Here is a 17,622-nt window from a genome sequence, read left to right as displayed (position 1 = left end):
AGTAAATGACCTTTATAATACGGGAATCTAGAGGGACAGACACTTAGAGAGATCCACAATAGCCCCAGAATTCCAGTTTGTTTTGTCAATCACAGTTTCACTCCTGTTTGTATATCCTCCTCTGCACATTTAGGGTGTAACGGGCAGATCAACGAGGCACAACTGTAGCTGCAGCTTGCATAGGAAGCCCTAGACATCAGGTTATACAGGGCTGTTGAACATTTTCTCACTTCTCCAGGAAAGGCTCTCTAGATAATGACTTTGTGTTAGGCCTTTTTTTTTTTTTTAAGATTTTATTTATTTATTTGACACAGAGAGAGAGAGAGAGCACACAAGCAGGGGGAGCAGCAGACAGAGGGAGAAGCAGTCTCCCCGCTGAGCAGGGAACCCAATGAGGGGCTCGATCCCAGGACCCTGGGATCATAACCTGAGCCAAAGGCAGATGCCCAGATGCCCAATCGACTAAGCCACCCAGGCGCCCCTGTATTAGACCCTTTATCCAGGTTTCATATACTTGGATAACTTTATAGTTTTTACTTTTTGTTTTTGCTATTTTAAATCCAGATTTGGGATTATTTCCACTGGACAGATTACTGAAAGTGGAATTACTATATCAAAGTATATGCTGGTTTAAGGGCTCTCTGCATATGTGGTTACCACCCCATAGCTCCTCACCAGCTCTGGACACAATCTTTTTTTCCCCTCTGCTTTTTGTTATTTTTGCAAGTAAAAAATGTTACCTTCAGCTGCAATATATTTGAGCACTAAGGAAGTTGAATACTTTCTCATGTTTATTAGTCATTGGGTTTTTTTTTTCTTATAGAGAAATACCTATTCATGCCCTTTGTTCTTTTTTCTTTTGGTAACATATTACTTGTCTCTTTATTTAAATAGTCTGTCATATTTTTGCAAACTCCCCAAAGTTCTTTTGAGGAATAAATGCTATTGTCATGTGAAAGTGTTTCACAGAAACTGTAAAGCGCTATATATATATATATATATATATATATATATATATATATATTATTGTTATTAAAAAGTTGACCTTGTTCATATGTTAGAGTCAAGTTTATAACCATCAGGGCCTTGCAAACTCAGAAATAGTCATGACAAGAGTGGGAGCTTCATTCAGGCAGGGATTTCTATCTGTTTTATTCCCTGCTGCATCTCCAGGGCCTAGAACAGTGCATGGCATGGAATCAATCAGTTGGCAATCAACAGATATATGTTGGTAATCAATGGTAATTAATCAGTATGTTGGTAACCAATAAATATATGTTAAATGAATGAGTATAAGATAAACACATAGATAGAAAGGGATTTTCTACAACGTTCCACCAAGATGACTTCTTCATTTCACTTTCTTTTTTGCCTCAAGCCAGAAGTGAATAGAACTGTAGACAGCCAGGAGGTCAGAACTTTGAAATAGTGGCCTCACAATTCTGGGCCTATGAAACTCATTTCTTAGCATCTAACTTTCTATATGGTGACATTGTAAGCCTAATTAGCAATTCTTACCTCATTTATTTAAGTGATAAACCAGAGACAAGAAGAGTTTAATGACCCAAGCATGGCTTTCAGCAATATGATGAAAGACCCAGGTTGTTGTTTTGTTTTTCCTATGAGAGCATTATGAGTCCCTAAATATATGGCACTTCTGAGTCCCCGCATCCCCCATTTGTTGTTTTCTGGCACCTATGAGAATAAATTGTGCACAAAGTCTAGAAGAAAACATGATGGTAGTCCTTAAAATTGATTCATTGTTTGGTTGCCTATTTTTGGGGAAAGGTTTTGCATAGAAATTTATGCTGATGAGTATAATCTCATGTATAGACTTATATTCAACTACCCACCCAGGGGCTTGGTACCGTGTTCTTTTCAACAGTGTTTCCGTTCTGTTTTTATCCTTAATTATGCTACCTCACATTGTGTTTTCCTTTCAAAGTGCTTTAGTATTTCTGGAGGAAGATTGTGTAAATTTTCATATAGAAGCACATTTCATTCAAGACCTGTGTCCTGGATGGATCTCTTCTAGTGGGAGGCAATATATAGTGGTTAAGCACTTAGTATTGGACTCTTACGTATGATATTAGATGAGTTACTCAGCTTCCTTGAGCCTCAATTTCTTTATTTATAAAATAGGTATTTAAAAGCAGCCTGCTTCCTTAGGGTTATAAGGAGGATTACGTAAAATAATGCACGAAAAGATGCTAGCATACAGTTTGACATATAAGCATGCAGTAAATAGAGACTGCAACTGAATGTTATTATTTATCATCATCATGTTTGCATTGGTGACTTGGCCATGGCTCCTAGCCACTGAGGTGCTATTAGGAAATGTAAGAAGAGCAAGTAAAAATGTCAAAGGTGAATGCTTTTGGATAGCAAAAGAGAAGGAAAGAGATCCCTGCAAGAAACTATCCCAGACGTGACTCATTGAAATGTCTAGGGAACAGAATCATGCGACATTATGCTTGCCTCTTCACCTTCCCGGGAATCCTGGAGGCCAGGCCTCCCCTCCTCGGATCTCAGACTAGGAATTCTTTCCGACTCTCCGCAGAGCATCTCCCAGTTCTCTGGCAGCCTGCGTTCCCAGAGCCTCCCGTGGCCACAGCCTTTGCCTCTCTCCTCCACTAACACACCTCTCAGTTGTCAAGCAGTGATTTTCCAGTGTCAAACTGCATTTCATCTGCCAGTGTTTATGCTTACTACCTCTTTTTATTCCCCTTAGTAGGGATGGAAGGAAAATAGGTCATCTTCCTTTCAGAAAAAAAAAAAGAGTAAGTTTAGAAGTCCCTCAGACATTCATTTCTGGTAGCCAGCCTTCTCTTTTTTAACCCCTTAAAGAACTCAACTGTCTTCCCTTTATATTCCAGGCATTCCTTTCTCTCCCTAAAATATAGCATTACAGCTAAACATCCTAAGTATCTGGCCTACTCTGACTTTTCAGGAAGGGTATTGTGTGAACGTTAGCCTGTGTATTCCTGCATAGAGAACCGACATCTTGTTTCTCCCCAAGTTGTGCCCATACGTCGTCTGTCAAACAATGTCATCAGCCAAGGGCAAGGCAACTTCCCAGCATGGGGACAATGTAATTACAAGACCAAGTCCACACCACGCCAGAAAGTTACTTTTAACTCTGACCAATATGTTAGGCCAACAGCCTTGCCTGGTACAAGCAAATAATCAGACCTCCCCTAGACGCACTTACCTGTTCAATATTCATAGGACATACATCCTAGAATCATGCTAGCTTATGCTGATTCACATTCAGTTCCTGTTCCTTTAAGACACTAAATTATTTTTAGTTCCCCACTTTCTGAAAACTAATATATGGAACATGAAATATTTATGTTAGGTAATAATGTAGACATTTATTAATAAGTTATTTTCAAATGAACAAATATGTATATAAAATGCCTTCTATTTGCTCAAGGCTGTGTGAGGCATGGGAGGTGAAGGAGTGATACCTACTTCCAAGGTCAACTTGTTAAATTCACTTTCTCTAACCATGATCTACACCACCATTCATGACCTATATGATATGACTTCAAGGACAAAATAGCAGGGTTACCTAACCAGTTTATTTCTTCAAGTCAATGTTGGGGAGCATTTTTATGAACCTGCATTAAATGTCTCGTCATGCATTGAGCACCAATGGAGTTCCAAGTTATTGTCCAATTTAGATTTAATAACATGGCTGAAGCAATTCCCATTTTCTCTTCTGAGAGGCAGGTGGAAAAGTCTGAAGAGAGGGTGGAAGATTGATGGGTGCAGTGAGCAGCAATTTTGCTTAATAATGACAATGTGCTTGAAGTAGCACCGATTAGCATTTCCAGAGATGTGGCTGCTGTGCCCCCCCATTTATAGAACTTGTCAGGTCCCAGAAATTGATGGAAGAGGTAGTTTGAAATAGACAGTTGGAACACATGTCCAAAAAAAAAAAAAAAAAATCTTCCATCGTGATCACATTGAGAATGACCGGTCAATTTTGGTTTAAGAAATTTGTAAGAGCATATGAAATCCCTTGCTGCTAAATAGAAAACAAACTAAGAAACATCAGGAAGTATGGAATGAGCTGCTTCCTTTTTGTTTTCTGGTTGATGAAGAATGCTTTCGTTGATTGAATGCTGTGCACGTGGCTTTTCATCGAGCTTTCAAGGGCAGCATTGTCTAGGGGTTCAGACCCCAACCTCTTATCTCACCTGACCTACAGGGACTGTGCAATGTGGGGTGAGTTATAAACCTCTTTGTGTCTCATCCTCAGCCTCGTTGATTGCATGGGAATAATAATAGCCCCTACTCCACAGAATGATGATCATTCTTTCTTGTGAGTAGATAAGGTGTCCTATAACACAGTGTAGAAAGATGAGGTATAGTTTTAAAGAAGCCACTAAGAGACCTGACATGATTTTTTAAAACTTTTTCGGGTTCTCATGGCAGGCTGATTCAGAACCCACCCGTGCCATGGACAAAGTGGCCGAGCCGGAGAAAATAGAACTAAATACCGAAACAAGTCATTTCTCTGGGGTCAAGAAGACGCACGTTGCTCTCCGAAATCCTCTTGCTCTCCACAGTGTTCTTCCCAAATGCACAGAGGTGGTGTTGCAGCCTCCTGCAGGCTTTGCTTCGGTGACTTTCTCATCTAGAAGAGCACACGGCTCTTTGATAGGAAGCTATTTGCAAAGGGACAGAATGTTTTCTCCGCAGTTGTGATGTCAGTGGCATCAAAGTTATTGACTAAGTTGGAAAATAGCTTAGTGTTATCTTCAGGGCTTCTGCTGCCCCGTCGGCTTGAGCCTCGGACATGTGTATAACTGGGACTTGGTAAGACAACTTTGATGCTCCGCTTCAGGGAGACATGCCCTTTGATACACGCTCAAAGCCAGCTTGACAAAGAGCAGCTTTTCCCTTGGGGCAGAGTGAGCACTGAGAACACCCTCCTAGTGAATCTGCTAATGAAGAGGGAGTGGCCCAGGAACCCCAGCCTCCCTTAGCCCCTGGGAAGGCTTTAATCATCCCTATCCTTCCTGCCACCCCCACCCCCACCCCCCAAACAGGCCAACAGCCCAGCCATCCGGTCATTCGAGAGAAGGGATCTCTCAGAATGCTACTCTCCTGAGCTACCTTGCATACTGTTAAATTTGACAAAGATTTAGTGATGAATCTCATAGCTCTTGGGTCTGGCTTACAACTGGAATCAGAGCATCGCCCCACCTTTGCATCTGTTCTGCAGACACATTTGGTTGAACATAGCTTCTAGGTCCCTTTTGAATCACAGAACTTTTGAACTTTGCCTCAGAGTTATTATCCATGGACTCTTCGTTAAGGGACTTACTCTCCAAGGGACAAAATCTTTATCAGTCAGGGTTTTTGGCTGCAAATCAGAGTAACCGACTTGTTCTCCCTTAAGCAAAAAACGCACGCTACGGGATGGCTCTGGGGAGCTCACCGACCAAAGGAAGAGCCAGGGCTGCAGGCTTGGGAAGGGTGGGGCCTGGGCTGCCTGCGGCAGGAATTGGGTTTGCGTTCAGGAATGCACCTGCCAATCACTTTTAATTATTTTTTCACTCTGCCAATGATTCAGATTGCTAGGAAACAAAAGGCAATTGCTCATCCCTTGGTTATGTAAGAACAGGGCACCATGCCCGACTGTCTTACCAAATTCTCTCCAATGGGGGAGAGAAAGGTCTTAAAGAAAAATTGGGGTGCTGACACCAGAGGAAGGGAGAATGAAAGCCAAGGCACAAAACTACAGTGCTTGCTGCCCTGCATTTCTCAGGATGGAACTGTGTGTGTGGCCCATTTCGGAACCAAAGTCCCTGCAAAGCTCCATGACACCTGCTCCAATGTGTCTGATGGTGTTGCCGAACCTTACAACGATGACACACGAGTCTGTTAATTCAGTCTCTCTTTTAGTCAGAGTCTGGGTAGGGGCGTTCTTGCTTTCTTCCAAAATGGTGTCTCAGTGTTCAAAGCATTGCCAGCTCATCAGGTGACGTGGGGCCCACTGGCTCTGCGGGGGGGGGGGGGGGGGGGTTGTTATGAGTCTGACCTTGGCTTTATACCTGAGCCTGTGCTGCATCTGAGGGAGCCCCTGTGAGCACCTTAGGAAAACCAGGGGGATGTTTCATTATTTTTCCATGAAGTTCTGAGAAGGATGGGTCCACTCCTATGTCCTGCATGACAGTGGCCTGATCCAGGCAGCAAAGAGACCGTGCTTAATGCTCCCCTCTGCTCAGGACCTGTCACTGGGACAGGCCTGAAGGGTGGTTGGACTCAGGCTTCATGCTTAAGGAAGCCCTCAATTTTATGCCTTTGAGATTATCACCAAAGATTTTTCTAAAAGTCCCAGAGGTACACTGCAAATATTAAAAGAAAAATATGTATCAGGCAAGGTTCTTAGCTGTAACCAAGAGAAATCTACTCTAGGTAAACAAAAGGGGAATGTGTTAAAGGACACTGGGGGGCTCAGAAGAATCTCCAGAAGGACCAGAGGACCAGGCTGAGAGGCTATACAGCCAGGACCAATACCCTGAGCCTACCGCAGGGCAACGGGGAGCCCCAGTGCAGTCCCTGGGCACAGTTACCATGGAAGCAAGGTTGGACCCCTCTGCTAAACTTCTGTCACAGCTGGCCCTAAAACCAAGATTTATCCATCTCCATCCTCACCGACATGGATTCTTGTAACACCTGCATCCGGAGTCGCCAGCTTGCCATGCAAAGACTGGCGTGAGGACGTGATTTTGGAGGAGGCCAGATCCCATAACTGGGCCCCAGCTGCAAAGGAGGGTGGGAAAGCATGTTCTTGCCTTTTGCCTTAACAGAAGGCCTCTGCCTTTAATGGAGCATGTTCAAAGGAACAACAGGTATCCTTCCAAAGGCAATTGTGTGACTTTGAACTTGTGTTCATTCCATTAACTGACCACATCTCCCACACTGCACTAGTAACGAATAGATTTTAAATATATTTTGTAGTAATTTTAGAAATCTTGTGATGATATTGCATTCTGTTTTTCTTTAAAACAATTAAATATTGAAATGTACCACAATTTTTTTGACCTTCTTATGGCAGGATTACAAATATACCAGGATTCTCAAGTGAAAGTTATTCTGACCTCTCAGAGGTTCATTCATTTTCAGACTGTGTGATCCTTGGGCAAGCTCTCACACAGCTCTATTTCAGCATTATCAGCAGGGACACGGGGTAATCATACTTACCTGTGTATGTATTAGTGTTGATCATATCGGCATTGCTAAATACTGCTAGGTATTGATGAACAGGCATTTCATATAACTTGATAAGATGCAATTAAGAATAATAATTATAACAATTTACTTTATTTATTTATGTCTGTCTGTATTAGTATTGAGTTTGTATAGCTCACCAGAAATGTTAAATATACAACGGAACTCTGGGATTAGATGTTTACCTCTCCTTTAATTTAGTGCTCTATTTCCAAAACACAGTCACGTCCTAGAGGACAGGGGAGGCAGGAAATAAAACACACAGAAGGAAAATCGTGCGATTCTTTTTGTTCATTTCCTACATATTTATTAAGCACCTACTGTGTGCTGGGGATGAAACAACATGGCCTCAGTCTTAAAGTGTGCACCAAGTAGGAAAAGAGGGACTTATCTGGAGATCGTTAGATGACTTAGCATTCAGATAGTGCTAACCCACAGAAGAAAGAGGGCCATTGGGATCAGCTTCTCAGGGCCAGGATTCTCTTTTCCCCCCAGCTTTTTGAGATGTTACGAACGTGGCCCTAGGACTCTTGAGCGGGGTCTTAGGGAAGGTGGACATGAGCAAGGAGGAGGGATCTGGAGTGAAGAAAACTCCATGCACCAAGATGCAGAAGTGTGAAAGTTCCTCAAGTTCATGCACCAAGATCCAGAAGCGCAGAAGCTCCTACAGAACTGTAGGATTGCAGCTGGGCCTGGAAGGCAAGGGCTGGGAGAGGAGAGGCGCCCAGTCCCACACCTCTGAATGGGAAATGCAAGCGCGTTCTTTTTGCTGCTGGTCATACTGCCTGGAATTTACATTTTGTGCTAATTGGACCTCATTTACATAATGCTTTATTATAAAGAGTCACTTAGATGTTGCCTAATTGTCTTCTCTCTCTTGCAACCCCAAGGCTGAGAAAGTCAAGGTCATGACCTTTATTTGGCTAAGGCAGAGAAATCTGATTTGACATTTTGCTGTCACAGACCTTCAGCTTTCTTATTTGGGTCTTTTTGCATATCCGTTCATTCTTAGCCCACAAAAACACTTCACTGTGTGTATTTCGTTTTGTTTTTGTCTGCCCGCATATGTATTTTCCCTGTAGATATAATATACATACTTCATATATAATGTTTTTCCATGTATTATTATCCAGTTTTCATTTTCTTTGCTTCCCCAGCATATTCTTTTTTTTTTTTTAAAGGTTTTTTAAAAATTTATTTATTTGACAGAGAGAGAGACAGTGAGAGAGGGAACACAAGCGGGGGGAGTGGGAGAGGGAGAAGCAGGCTTCCCGCGGAGCAGGGAGCCCGATGTGGGGCTCAATCGATCCCAGGACCCTGGGATCATGACCTGAGCCAAAGGCAGACACTTAACGACTGAGCCACCCAGGCGCCCCACCCCAGCATATTCTTAATTCTAGTCTTTCATAGATGCCCGATATTCCATTGAATAGTCATTAGGAAATTGTTATGCTTCGGATTTTGAACAGTGTAGGCAATATCGTGATGACAGTCTTGGTGTATGGAGCTTATTTCTTCTGTTAAATCATTTCCCTAAGAGCGTCAGTAATTCTTAACTTCCCATCAGGAAAAATAGAATTTTATGATTTAGAGTTTCCCCTTATTTGCCTCCCGTTCTTGGATTGAATAACCACTTCAGCATGGATTTTTATGCATTTTCCTTTCTCTATCTAGTGGCCTTACAGTCATGTTTATGTCACGTTTTACAGAACAAGCCCAAGAGTTCCTGCTATCAGTGTGCCTGTGGTAGCTAGGAAAGCCACAGCCCAGACTACAGAAATATCTGAAAGAGACGGTGGTGGTCGTAAAAACTCACTTTAACGTGCAGGTCTGAAGCTCCTCTATGTTGTTCCTTAGATTTATTTTCTCTGATTTTGTATCTCTCATCACCAACTCATAGCTCATAACTCATTCTATTCTTAGTAATCCGTTAAATATTTTATTCATTTTCCTACTTTAGTGACTTACTATTTGATTAGTAGGCTTCCCTCCTCCTTAGTGTTTGAAATTATTATTGCTATATTTGTACCTACCTCTGGTTCATTTGATCTTTTCAACTTTTCTTTGTTTTGTTTTGTTTTGTTTTTAAGATTTATTTATTTATTCGAGGTGGGGCAGGGGCAGAGGGAGGGAGAGAGAGTCTTAAGCAGACTCTGCATTGGGCATGGAGCCTGACGCAGGGCTCAATCTCACGACCCTGAGATCATGACCTGAGCTGAAACCAAGAGTTGGACACTTAACCAACTGTGCCCCCCAGGTGCCCCTTTACGACTTTTCTTTGTATCATTTAAGTTGGTTCCTAAAGCCTCTCTTTGTGGATGGTGGTGAGGAGTGTAGGAAGGTAAGAGGGGAACAAAGAGGCCAATAAGAGGTATTGGGGGTCACTCAGATGACAGATGATGGTGGCATGGACTTGGGTGGAAACAATGGGGAGCAACAGAAGTGGGCAGGTTTGGGATTTATTATTATTATTATTATTATTATTATTATTACTGGAGATAGAACCAACAGGCTTGATGATAGTTTGACTGGGGGAGGGGGTGTGTGGAAAAGTAAAGAGTGGTATCATTTCCTGAGTTGGGGAACTCAAGGGAGGAATAAACCCGAGTGGGGGAGTTGTGGGAGACATTAAAAATCAATTCTGTTTGGACATGTTAGGGTTGTAAACCAAGTAGGTAGTTGGGTGTAGGATTCTGGACCCAAGATCCAGGCCAGCATTGTCTCGTTCATTTCTAGGATGGCAGCACACAAAAGCCTGAATCTCCCAGCTCCATCCTTCCAGGTTAGCGTTGAGAGAGCTTTGGATTGCTGTACCTTTGACTCAGACCCAGCCTTGGGGTTTTTAGCAAAGTACTTCTCTTCAGTCCATTCCTGAGGAGGGCTTGTAGAAACTTCTACCAGAATTCAGATTATGCTCATATTAGTCACTGCTGCCAGATCACTTCCCCTCACCCCTTTCCACTAAATAAGATTTAGGACAAGAAGACATCCAGCATTTCCAAGGATCTAGCCTGGAAGTCATCAATCATATTGTGTCAGATTGAAAGTATTAATAAACTACTGAGAATGATGATGAATTTGCAAATGGATGACATAGATCCTGCTAAGAGATTATATTCTAATGTATTTTGTTATTTTATTATCCTCAAATTTTCAGTTTTGCTGCAGACAATGGAAAGAAATTCAAGATACAATTTTCCTTGATAACAACCAAATTCAATTTGGTAACTATCAATTAGCAAATCCCTCTGGAAAGGGAGGGACAGGAATGGGATTTGGGGAGAGGTAACGAAGAAGCTGACATGCATCTGCAAAAAGATAAAATTCTGTAGAGCTGGGTACTGGGTCAGGGTGTTCATCAGACTCATACATGTTGTAAAAAATTTAAAAATCTAAACATGAAAGACAATATCTTCCTTTCACCCACTTCATCCTTATTAATCACCATAAGAAGTGATCTATTAGGTTTTTTCTCAGAAAATGTAATTACTTTGTAATGAAATGTTAATGCTATGTTCTATTCTTAAAGTCGCTTGTGCAAATAATAAAGCTTAATATGGCTTAATAGAGTTGCTAAATTTTCTTCTAAAGTCATTCTTTTAATATATTTATCAGATGAGCTGGTGATGATGTGGGGGGTCCTTGTTTTTATAAACAGGACTATTTCGGCAAGAACTCATCATCAGGCTGTTAACTTCAACATCTTTGAGGGCATGGTTTGCCATGGGGTGCCCCTCGTGACTATTTCCAGAGGCAAAGTGGTGTATGAAGCTGGAGTTTTCAGTGTCTCAGCAGGAGATGGGAAGTTTATTCCTCGCAAACCATTTGCTGAGTATGTTTACAAACGGATCAAACAGCGGGACCAGGTGAGTTGTGCAAAACTGGGCTGTTACCAGGGGCTGGACTGTCACCTGTTTCTGGATGTTGGTGGTGGTGTTGTCACATACACTCGGTTTAACACATTCTTGGGATGGCAGGATTGATAGGGGAGGTTCCAGAAAATACCAGTTTTCAAAGAAAGAATCATTATTGGATGGATGCGTTTTCCTTGACGATTGGTGTGTCTATTGAGGGTTTCCTCATGACCAAGTCAGGTTTCCCCAGGCAAGTTCAGGGTCTCTGGGGACTTTTGGCAGTTGAATTAGTCAGTGTCCTCCAGGAAGCAGACACTTATGTTTTTATTAGGGGAAACACCTGTGTGAAAAGATGGGAGGGAGCCAGAAAAGGCTGGGAGAGCTTTCAGACTGCAATTCAAGTCTGCCCTGGTGAAGGAGAGAGAAAAAGGAGTGAAAGCATCCTAGTCTTCATACAGTCTAAGATAGATTGAGCAGGGCCTTGGGGTAGCCCTCGAGCCAAGTCTCCTGTCAACCAGCTACATGGCATGCTGTCATTTTCTGGGAGCAGCTATGGGAGGTGTGGTCTCTGTGCAGAAATAGAGGTGGAGTTCAGAGCTTAGCAATGAATGGCTCCTCAAAAAATTCTGTTCCTTATAGTTGAATGTATGAAGGTTCATTCTAATGGCATGAGAGCAATGGTAGAGTTTGGGGTTCAGGTAGATCTAAATATGAATTCTACCTTGCCCTTCCATTTCCTAGCTGTGTGGCCAAGAGCAAGATCTCTCATCCTTGGACTCAGTTGCCTCATCTAGAGAATGACAACATTTCCTCCTTAACAAATTGTAAGACTCAAATGAGAATTTTAAATATAATGCCCATAGTAAGAGTCAAATGTTAGTTTTGTCTCTTTGCTTTCCTCTTTTGATGACTAAATCCATAACAAAGTTCCCCCAAGACTTTGTAATAAATCTGTTATTATAAAAGAGATATTTGTTCTTAATATATCTTGGGCTTTCACACCTTTGTTTACTTTACACTGTGTTCTGAAAATTCATCTCACTAAATATACTAACTTATTAGGAAATTTCAGATTAAAGCCATATAAACTGCTGGATTTGGGGTGGGAGGAGGCAGTCTGTGCCCTTAATCCCACATGGACACAATAGGCCAGGACTGGATGGCCAAGACCTTCCAAGGCTGCCTTTCTGATTTTTACTCTGCAGGCTTCATTCGCTATGTTCCTCATCTGGCCATAGACACAGTAGAGTTTGGGACCCTTGGATTAGTTCTAAGGCTTCTCTCTCTTCTTTCCATTTTAAAATATACTTCTATGTTCCTAAAGTTCTCTGGCTGTTTTTCAATGCATTCCATTTGGATCTTGTAGTCTGTTTGGTTTTTCCTCTTATGCCTTGTGAGAAATTTTTACTTGTGGATTCTCAGAGTCCATTATACAAGATTCATCCTGTTTATTGTTGTTTTAACACTTCCTAAAGCTTTGATTAAGTAGATAAGCTCTCCAGAATGTTTTTAAATTCTCAGGGTGCTATAATTCTTTATAAACTACATTTCAGTCAAAATGTTTACGATTACAGTTCATTCTGCTAAGGTTAATTTGTAAATGTTGACACTGACAGATGACAGGTAAATAGTGACTAGAAGCAGCCTATGTGTTTCTGACCATTTATGTGATAGGTAACAGCAATACTGACACTTACTGACTGCTAACTGAGTGCAAGTCAGGGCACGGGTGCTGTTGCTGTAACAGCTCTGTGAGGGAAAGAAGTATTATTGTGCCCATTTTAAACATTAGAAAATAGGCTCAAGAAATTAAGACACTGATCCAGGTCACACAGCTAGTGTATGGCAGGGCCAAAACATAAACTCTGGCTATTTGATTCCAAAAACTGTATACGTGAGCAGTAAATGATATTGTAGATCATAAAGATTGAGTTAAGTGAGTTCATGGGAGATAAATGATTCAGCATTTGCTGTGAAAAACAACTGTCTCTCAAAAAATAATTGATCTGAATTGGAAGCATTGTTAGCAGCAAATTCACTCATGCAGCTGCAGTAGTAATCCCAGGGACGAGCCGAAAGGGAGAGGCTTAGGGCATCATAAGGAGGGCGAATCAACAGAACTGAGTGATAGGTTAGGTGACACTTGAAGGGATTCAAAAAGGGGCGGCTCCTGGCGTCAGTTCCGGTTGCTCACCAGCAGGGACGCTAGACTAACTGGGGACGCCTGACAGACTGTATTTATTTATTTATTTATTTATTTATTTTTCAGTTCATTTAGCCCATTTATATTTATTTATTTTTTTTTAATTTTTTTTATTGTTATGTTAATCCCCGTACATTACATCATTAGTTTTAGATATAGTGTTCCATGATTCATTGTTTGTGCATAACACCCAGTGCTCCATGCAGAATGTGCCCTCCTCAATACCCATCACCAGGCTAACCCATCCTCCCACCCCCCTCCCCTCTAGAACCCTCAGTTTGTTTTTCAGAGTCCATCGTCTCTCATGGTTCTTCTCCCCCTCCGATTTCCCCCCCTTCATTCTTCCCCTCCTGCTACATTCTTCTTCTTTTTTTCTTTCTTAACATATATTGCATTATTTGTTTCAGAGGTACAGATCTGAGATTCAACAGTCCTGCACAATTCACAGCGCTTACCAGAACACATACCCTCCCCAGTGTCCATCACCCAGTCACCCCATCCCTCCCACCCCACCCCCCACTCCAGCAACCCTCAGTTTGTTTCCTGAGATTAAGAATTCCTCATATCAGTGAGGTCATATGATACATGTCTTTCTCTGTTTGACTTATTTCGCTCAGCATAATACCCTCCAGTTCCATCCACGTCGTTGCAAATGGCAAGATCTTATTCCTTTTGATGGCTGCATAATATTCCATTGTATATATATACCACATCTTCTTTATCCATTCATCTGTTGATGGACATCTTGGCTCTTTCCACAGTTTGGCTATTGTGGACATTGCTGCTATAAACATCGGGGTGCATGTAGCCTTTCGGGTCCCTACTTTTGTATCTTTGGGGTAAATACCCAGGAGTGCAATTGCTGGATCATATGGTAGCTCTATTTTCAACTTTTTGAGGAACCTCCATACTGTTTTCCAGAGTGGCTGCACCAGCTTGCATTCCCACCAACAGTGTAGGAGGGTTCCCCTTTCTCCGCATCCCCGCCAACATCTGTCATTTCCTGACTTGTTAATTTTAGCCATTCTGACTGGTGTGAGGTGGTATCTCATTGAGGTTTTGATTTGGATTTCCCTGATGCCGAGCGATATTGAACACTTTTTCATGCTGACAGACTGTATTTAAATGGCTGACCTTACCTAAGTCTTTCTCTTGTAGAGAAGATGTTTGAAGCAGCAGAGATCACCAAATGACTGGCTTCATCAGTTCTCCTTTCCAAATGATCATTTTATGTTTTGTGGGCAAAATTCATGTCAACTTCCTTTTTCAAGAGTTCACTATCAATTTTGTGAGTTAGTTTCCTAGTATTTTCTTCTGACATGACCAACTTTTAAGGCATTCAAGTACATTACTGTTTTTTGCAATAACAATAAGTGATAGTTGTTATCATTATTGTCATGTGTTGTTCTGAGCACTTACTATCTGCCAGGCACTGTACCAGGTAGTTTATATTCATTATTTTACTTAATCTGCATCACAAGCCGTATGGTAGATATTATCTTCCTCATCTTACAGAATAGAAAGCTGAGTCTCAGTAAGATTAAATGACTTTCCCTGGGATAAGCAGTAAGAAACCTGCTCCAGAAAAATACCAGTTTATGAGTGGGGATAAGAGTTTGAAGGCAAGCAAAAACAGCCTATACCATTTCTCCTGTTCACTTGTTATCCAACCCAAGAAAATTAATCACTTACCATTCTGGACTCCTGAAGAACAGATGGTAGAGACACATCACCTGCTCCAGAACTCAGCTGATCTGGCTGGAGTGTTGGTTTCTTGAGGACAGCATCTTATATTTTCATGCCCAGTGCTTGGTACTAGTAGGAATTTGACAAATAAACAAACTACAAATGGAAGGAGCAAAGACTATAGTTTCAGAGGTCATAGGAGGAAATTTAAATCAATTTACCCAGAATATTGCCCCCTGACTCGTCCCAAATAGTGGAGTTGTCTGTGAGCCTGATTCTTGTCCATGACTTTATTACTTGATAAAACTTACCATCATCCTGCCATGCAGCTATCACTGTTATTAGATATACTGAGGAATTTCAAAGGAAAGAAACATTTTTATCCAATCTGATAGCTTTAGGGAATTATCACTTCATTTATTTTAACATTTAAGCAGCTAATCCTTGAGGGAAAAAATCTAAATCAGAAGATGAGGCATCAAACTATTTGATAAATGTAACCTAATAAGATATATATTTCAATTTTTTATAAAAAAGTCACTTAAGGGAGAGTTTGGGGGCATGAAGGAAGGAGAAGAAAAAAAAGTAACAGCAACTTACATATTCAGGAGCATATTGAAAAAACAAAATTGACTTACACACTGTTAATTCTTTACCCCCAAAAATATAGCTCTTGAAACTCAAATGGATTATTTTTTCTAGGATTTTTGTATTTAGACTTGTAATTTTCACCAATTCTTTAAGTCATCTCTTTTTCTCTCTCTCTCTCTCTTTTTTTTTCAGTATTAAGCAACCCAATCTATTCTGGGAAATCAGGGTCACATTGCATTTTATAGAGAAACAGGAATAGCTTCATGGAGCAAGGCATGGTTTCAGAGCGCGGCTGCCAAAGCTTTTAAACTTTTAAAGCTTTGCAACAATAAGCATAATTTGCCTTTTAGATACGATAAAATTGAAAGGATGGCTGATCTGGTCCTTGAAATGAGTGTTCTCCATTTCTGAGGTAACAGTTTGTCAATGTCTTTCCCAATGTGGTAGCTCAGAGAAAATAATTTAAGAGATGTCGGTAACTGCCATATATCCTAATTTCCTCAGACTGATGGCTAAGAATTCTAAAAGGTGAGACCTCTGTGCAGTCAGCTCATTGCAGCTCCTGAGAGACACTTATGTGTACCTCCTCCCAACTCCTCATTCAGTGAGGTCACTTTGGTAGCTTGAAATCAGCTGTGGCGGCAGGACTGACACCCCAGAAATAGGCAAGTGCTATAAATCGGGGATTTTGGGGGTGGTAAGAAAAGGGAAGGCAGAGCTGCTTGGCATACCACTGTATATAGGGACTCTCTAAGTACTCTCCCTTTGGGCTTTATCTAACCGTTCACCATTCATTCAGTAAATATTTATTGATAACCAATTATGTGCCCGGCCCAGCTTAATCCTTACCACAACCTTCTGAGGCAAGTAGCAGTTTCCCAATCTCATAAAGTAAGAAATCAAGGCTTAAGGAGGTCACATAGTGACTCAGTGGCAGCTTCAGAACTCAGACCCAGGTTCTCCGACCTTCAAAGCCAATCCTTTTACCCTCTTGTGCTGCATGCAGCATACTCCTCACAACGTTTAATCCCCACTCACACACATGGCCACCTGCCCCCATGCTCAGGATGTCACCCCACCAACCTCCCCTCCTACACACGGGGCTCACCGACTCTCAGACTGGCAGACTTACTGGAGGAACCATCCCTGAAATGAGAGGGCCCAGCTTTGTCACACTGTCCTTGAGAAATAGCTTAGCAGATGTGTCGAAGGTTAAATGGAAACATTTGGTGGATTGTAAAATATGCAAGTTTTCCCTGTTCTAGGTCACCTCCGTTGAACCTAGGGGTTACTCATGTGCTGGGGATTCACTGTCCCTGAAGAGTTCAGTTCAATGTGTGCTGAGTGCCTGAGTTCACCAGACAGGCATGGATTTCGTTGGCTGCTCATTTGGACTGTTCAGTGCTGGGCCAGTGTCTGCTGTTTGGAATCTAGAAGTTCTGTTGTCTTTATTGATATTTTAGTTTCTTAGCGTCCATGGATGGGTTGGTATTAGAACCTCCTTTGCGGCCCCAGATTCTTCTCTATCAGTCTTCCTAGTCTCAGAAAAGCTAGCATCTTAGCACTCCACTCTCTGCAAACAATACAGTTACATTTTTCTATCAACTTAAAACTTCCTGTTTCCCCTGATCAGCTAACCAAAAAGCATTTCTGCAGTGATGCAGGTGTAATGATGATTTAATTAGTATTTATTTATTGCAACGCATATTGTGATATAATTCTTATCTTTGTCTTTCAACTAACTCATCACAATGACAATATCATCATTAAATGCTGTAAACCTAAACTGAACTTTCATCTGCCAATGAAAACCACCAGCACCCTACCAGATGAGGTGCCCCTCTGTGTTCTGTATATGACTTAGGATAGCCTCTCACACGGTTTTATCCTCAAGCCATTTTGTAGGATTGTGATACCATCAAGATGGAAAGAACTGCTGGTGGGTGAGATCATCGAATTTTGACCCGCCAGTACAGAGAGGGAAAGATGCCCCCACCCAGCTGAGCCTTCTGAGAGTGTGTTCTCAGTCAGGACACTGGT

At 41.6% G+C, this 17,622-nt stretch overlaps 1 protein-coding gene across 1 annotated transcript in view; it reads left to right on the top strand.

The window, feature by feature from the left end:
* DPYS (dihydropyrimidinase) overlaps positions 1 to 17,622 on the top strand; it is a 75,874-nt gene that overhangs the window by 52,213 nt on the left and 6,039 nt on the right. Inside the window, exon 8 of the mRNA XM_032415918.1 lies at positions 10,907 to 11,114. Within this exon, the coding sequence (XP_032271809.1) occupies positions 10,907 to 11,114 (208 nt within the window). The remainder of the gene's footprint in view (positions 1 to 10,906; positions 11,115 to 17,622) is intronic.

The sequence above is a fragment of the Phoca vitulina genome, unplaced genomic scaffold (assembly GCF_004348235.1).
Source record: "Phoca vitulina isolate PV1807 unplaced genomic scaffold, GSC_HSeal_1.0 scaffold18, whole genome shotgun sequence".
NCBI lineage: Eukaryota > Metazoa > Chordata > Mammalia > Carnivora > Phocidae > Phoca > Phoca vitulina.
This window is presented reverse-complemented; position numbering and strand designations above follow the sequence as displayed.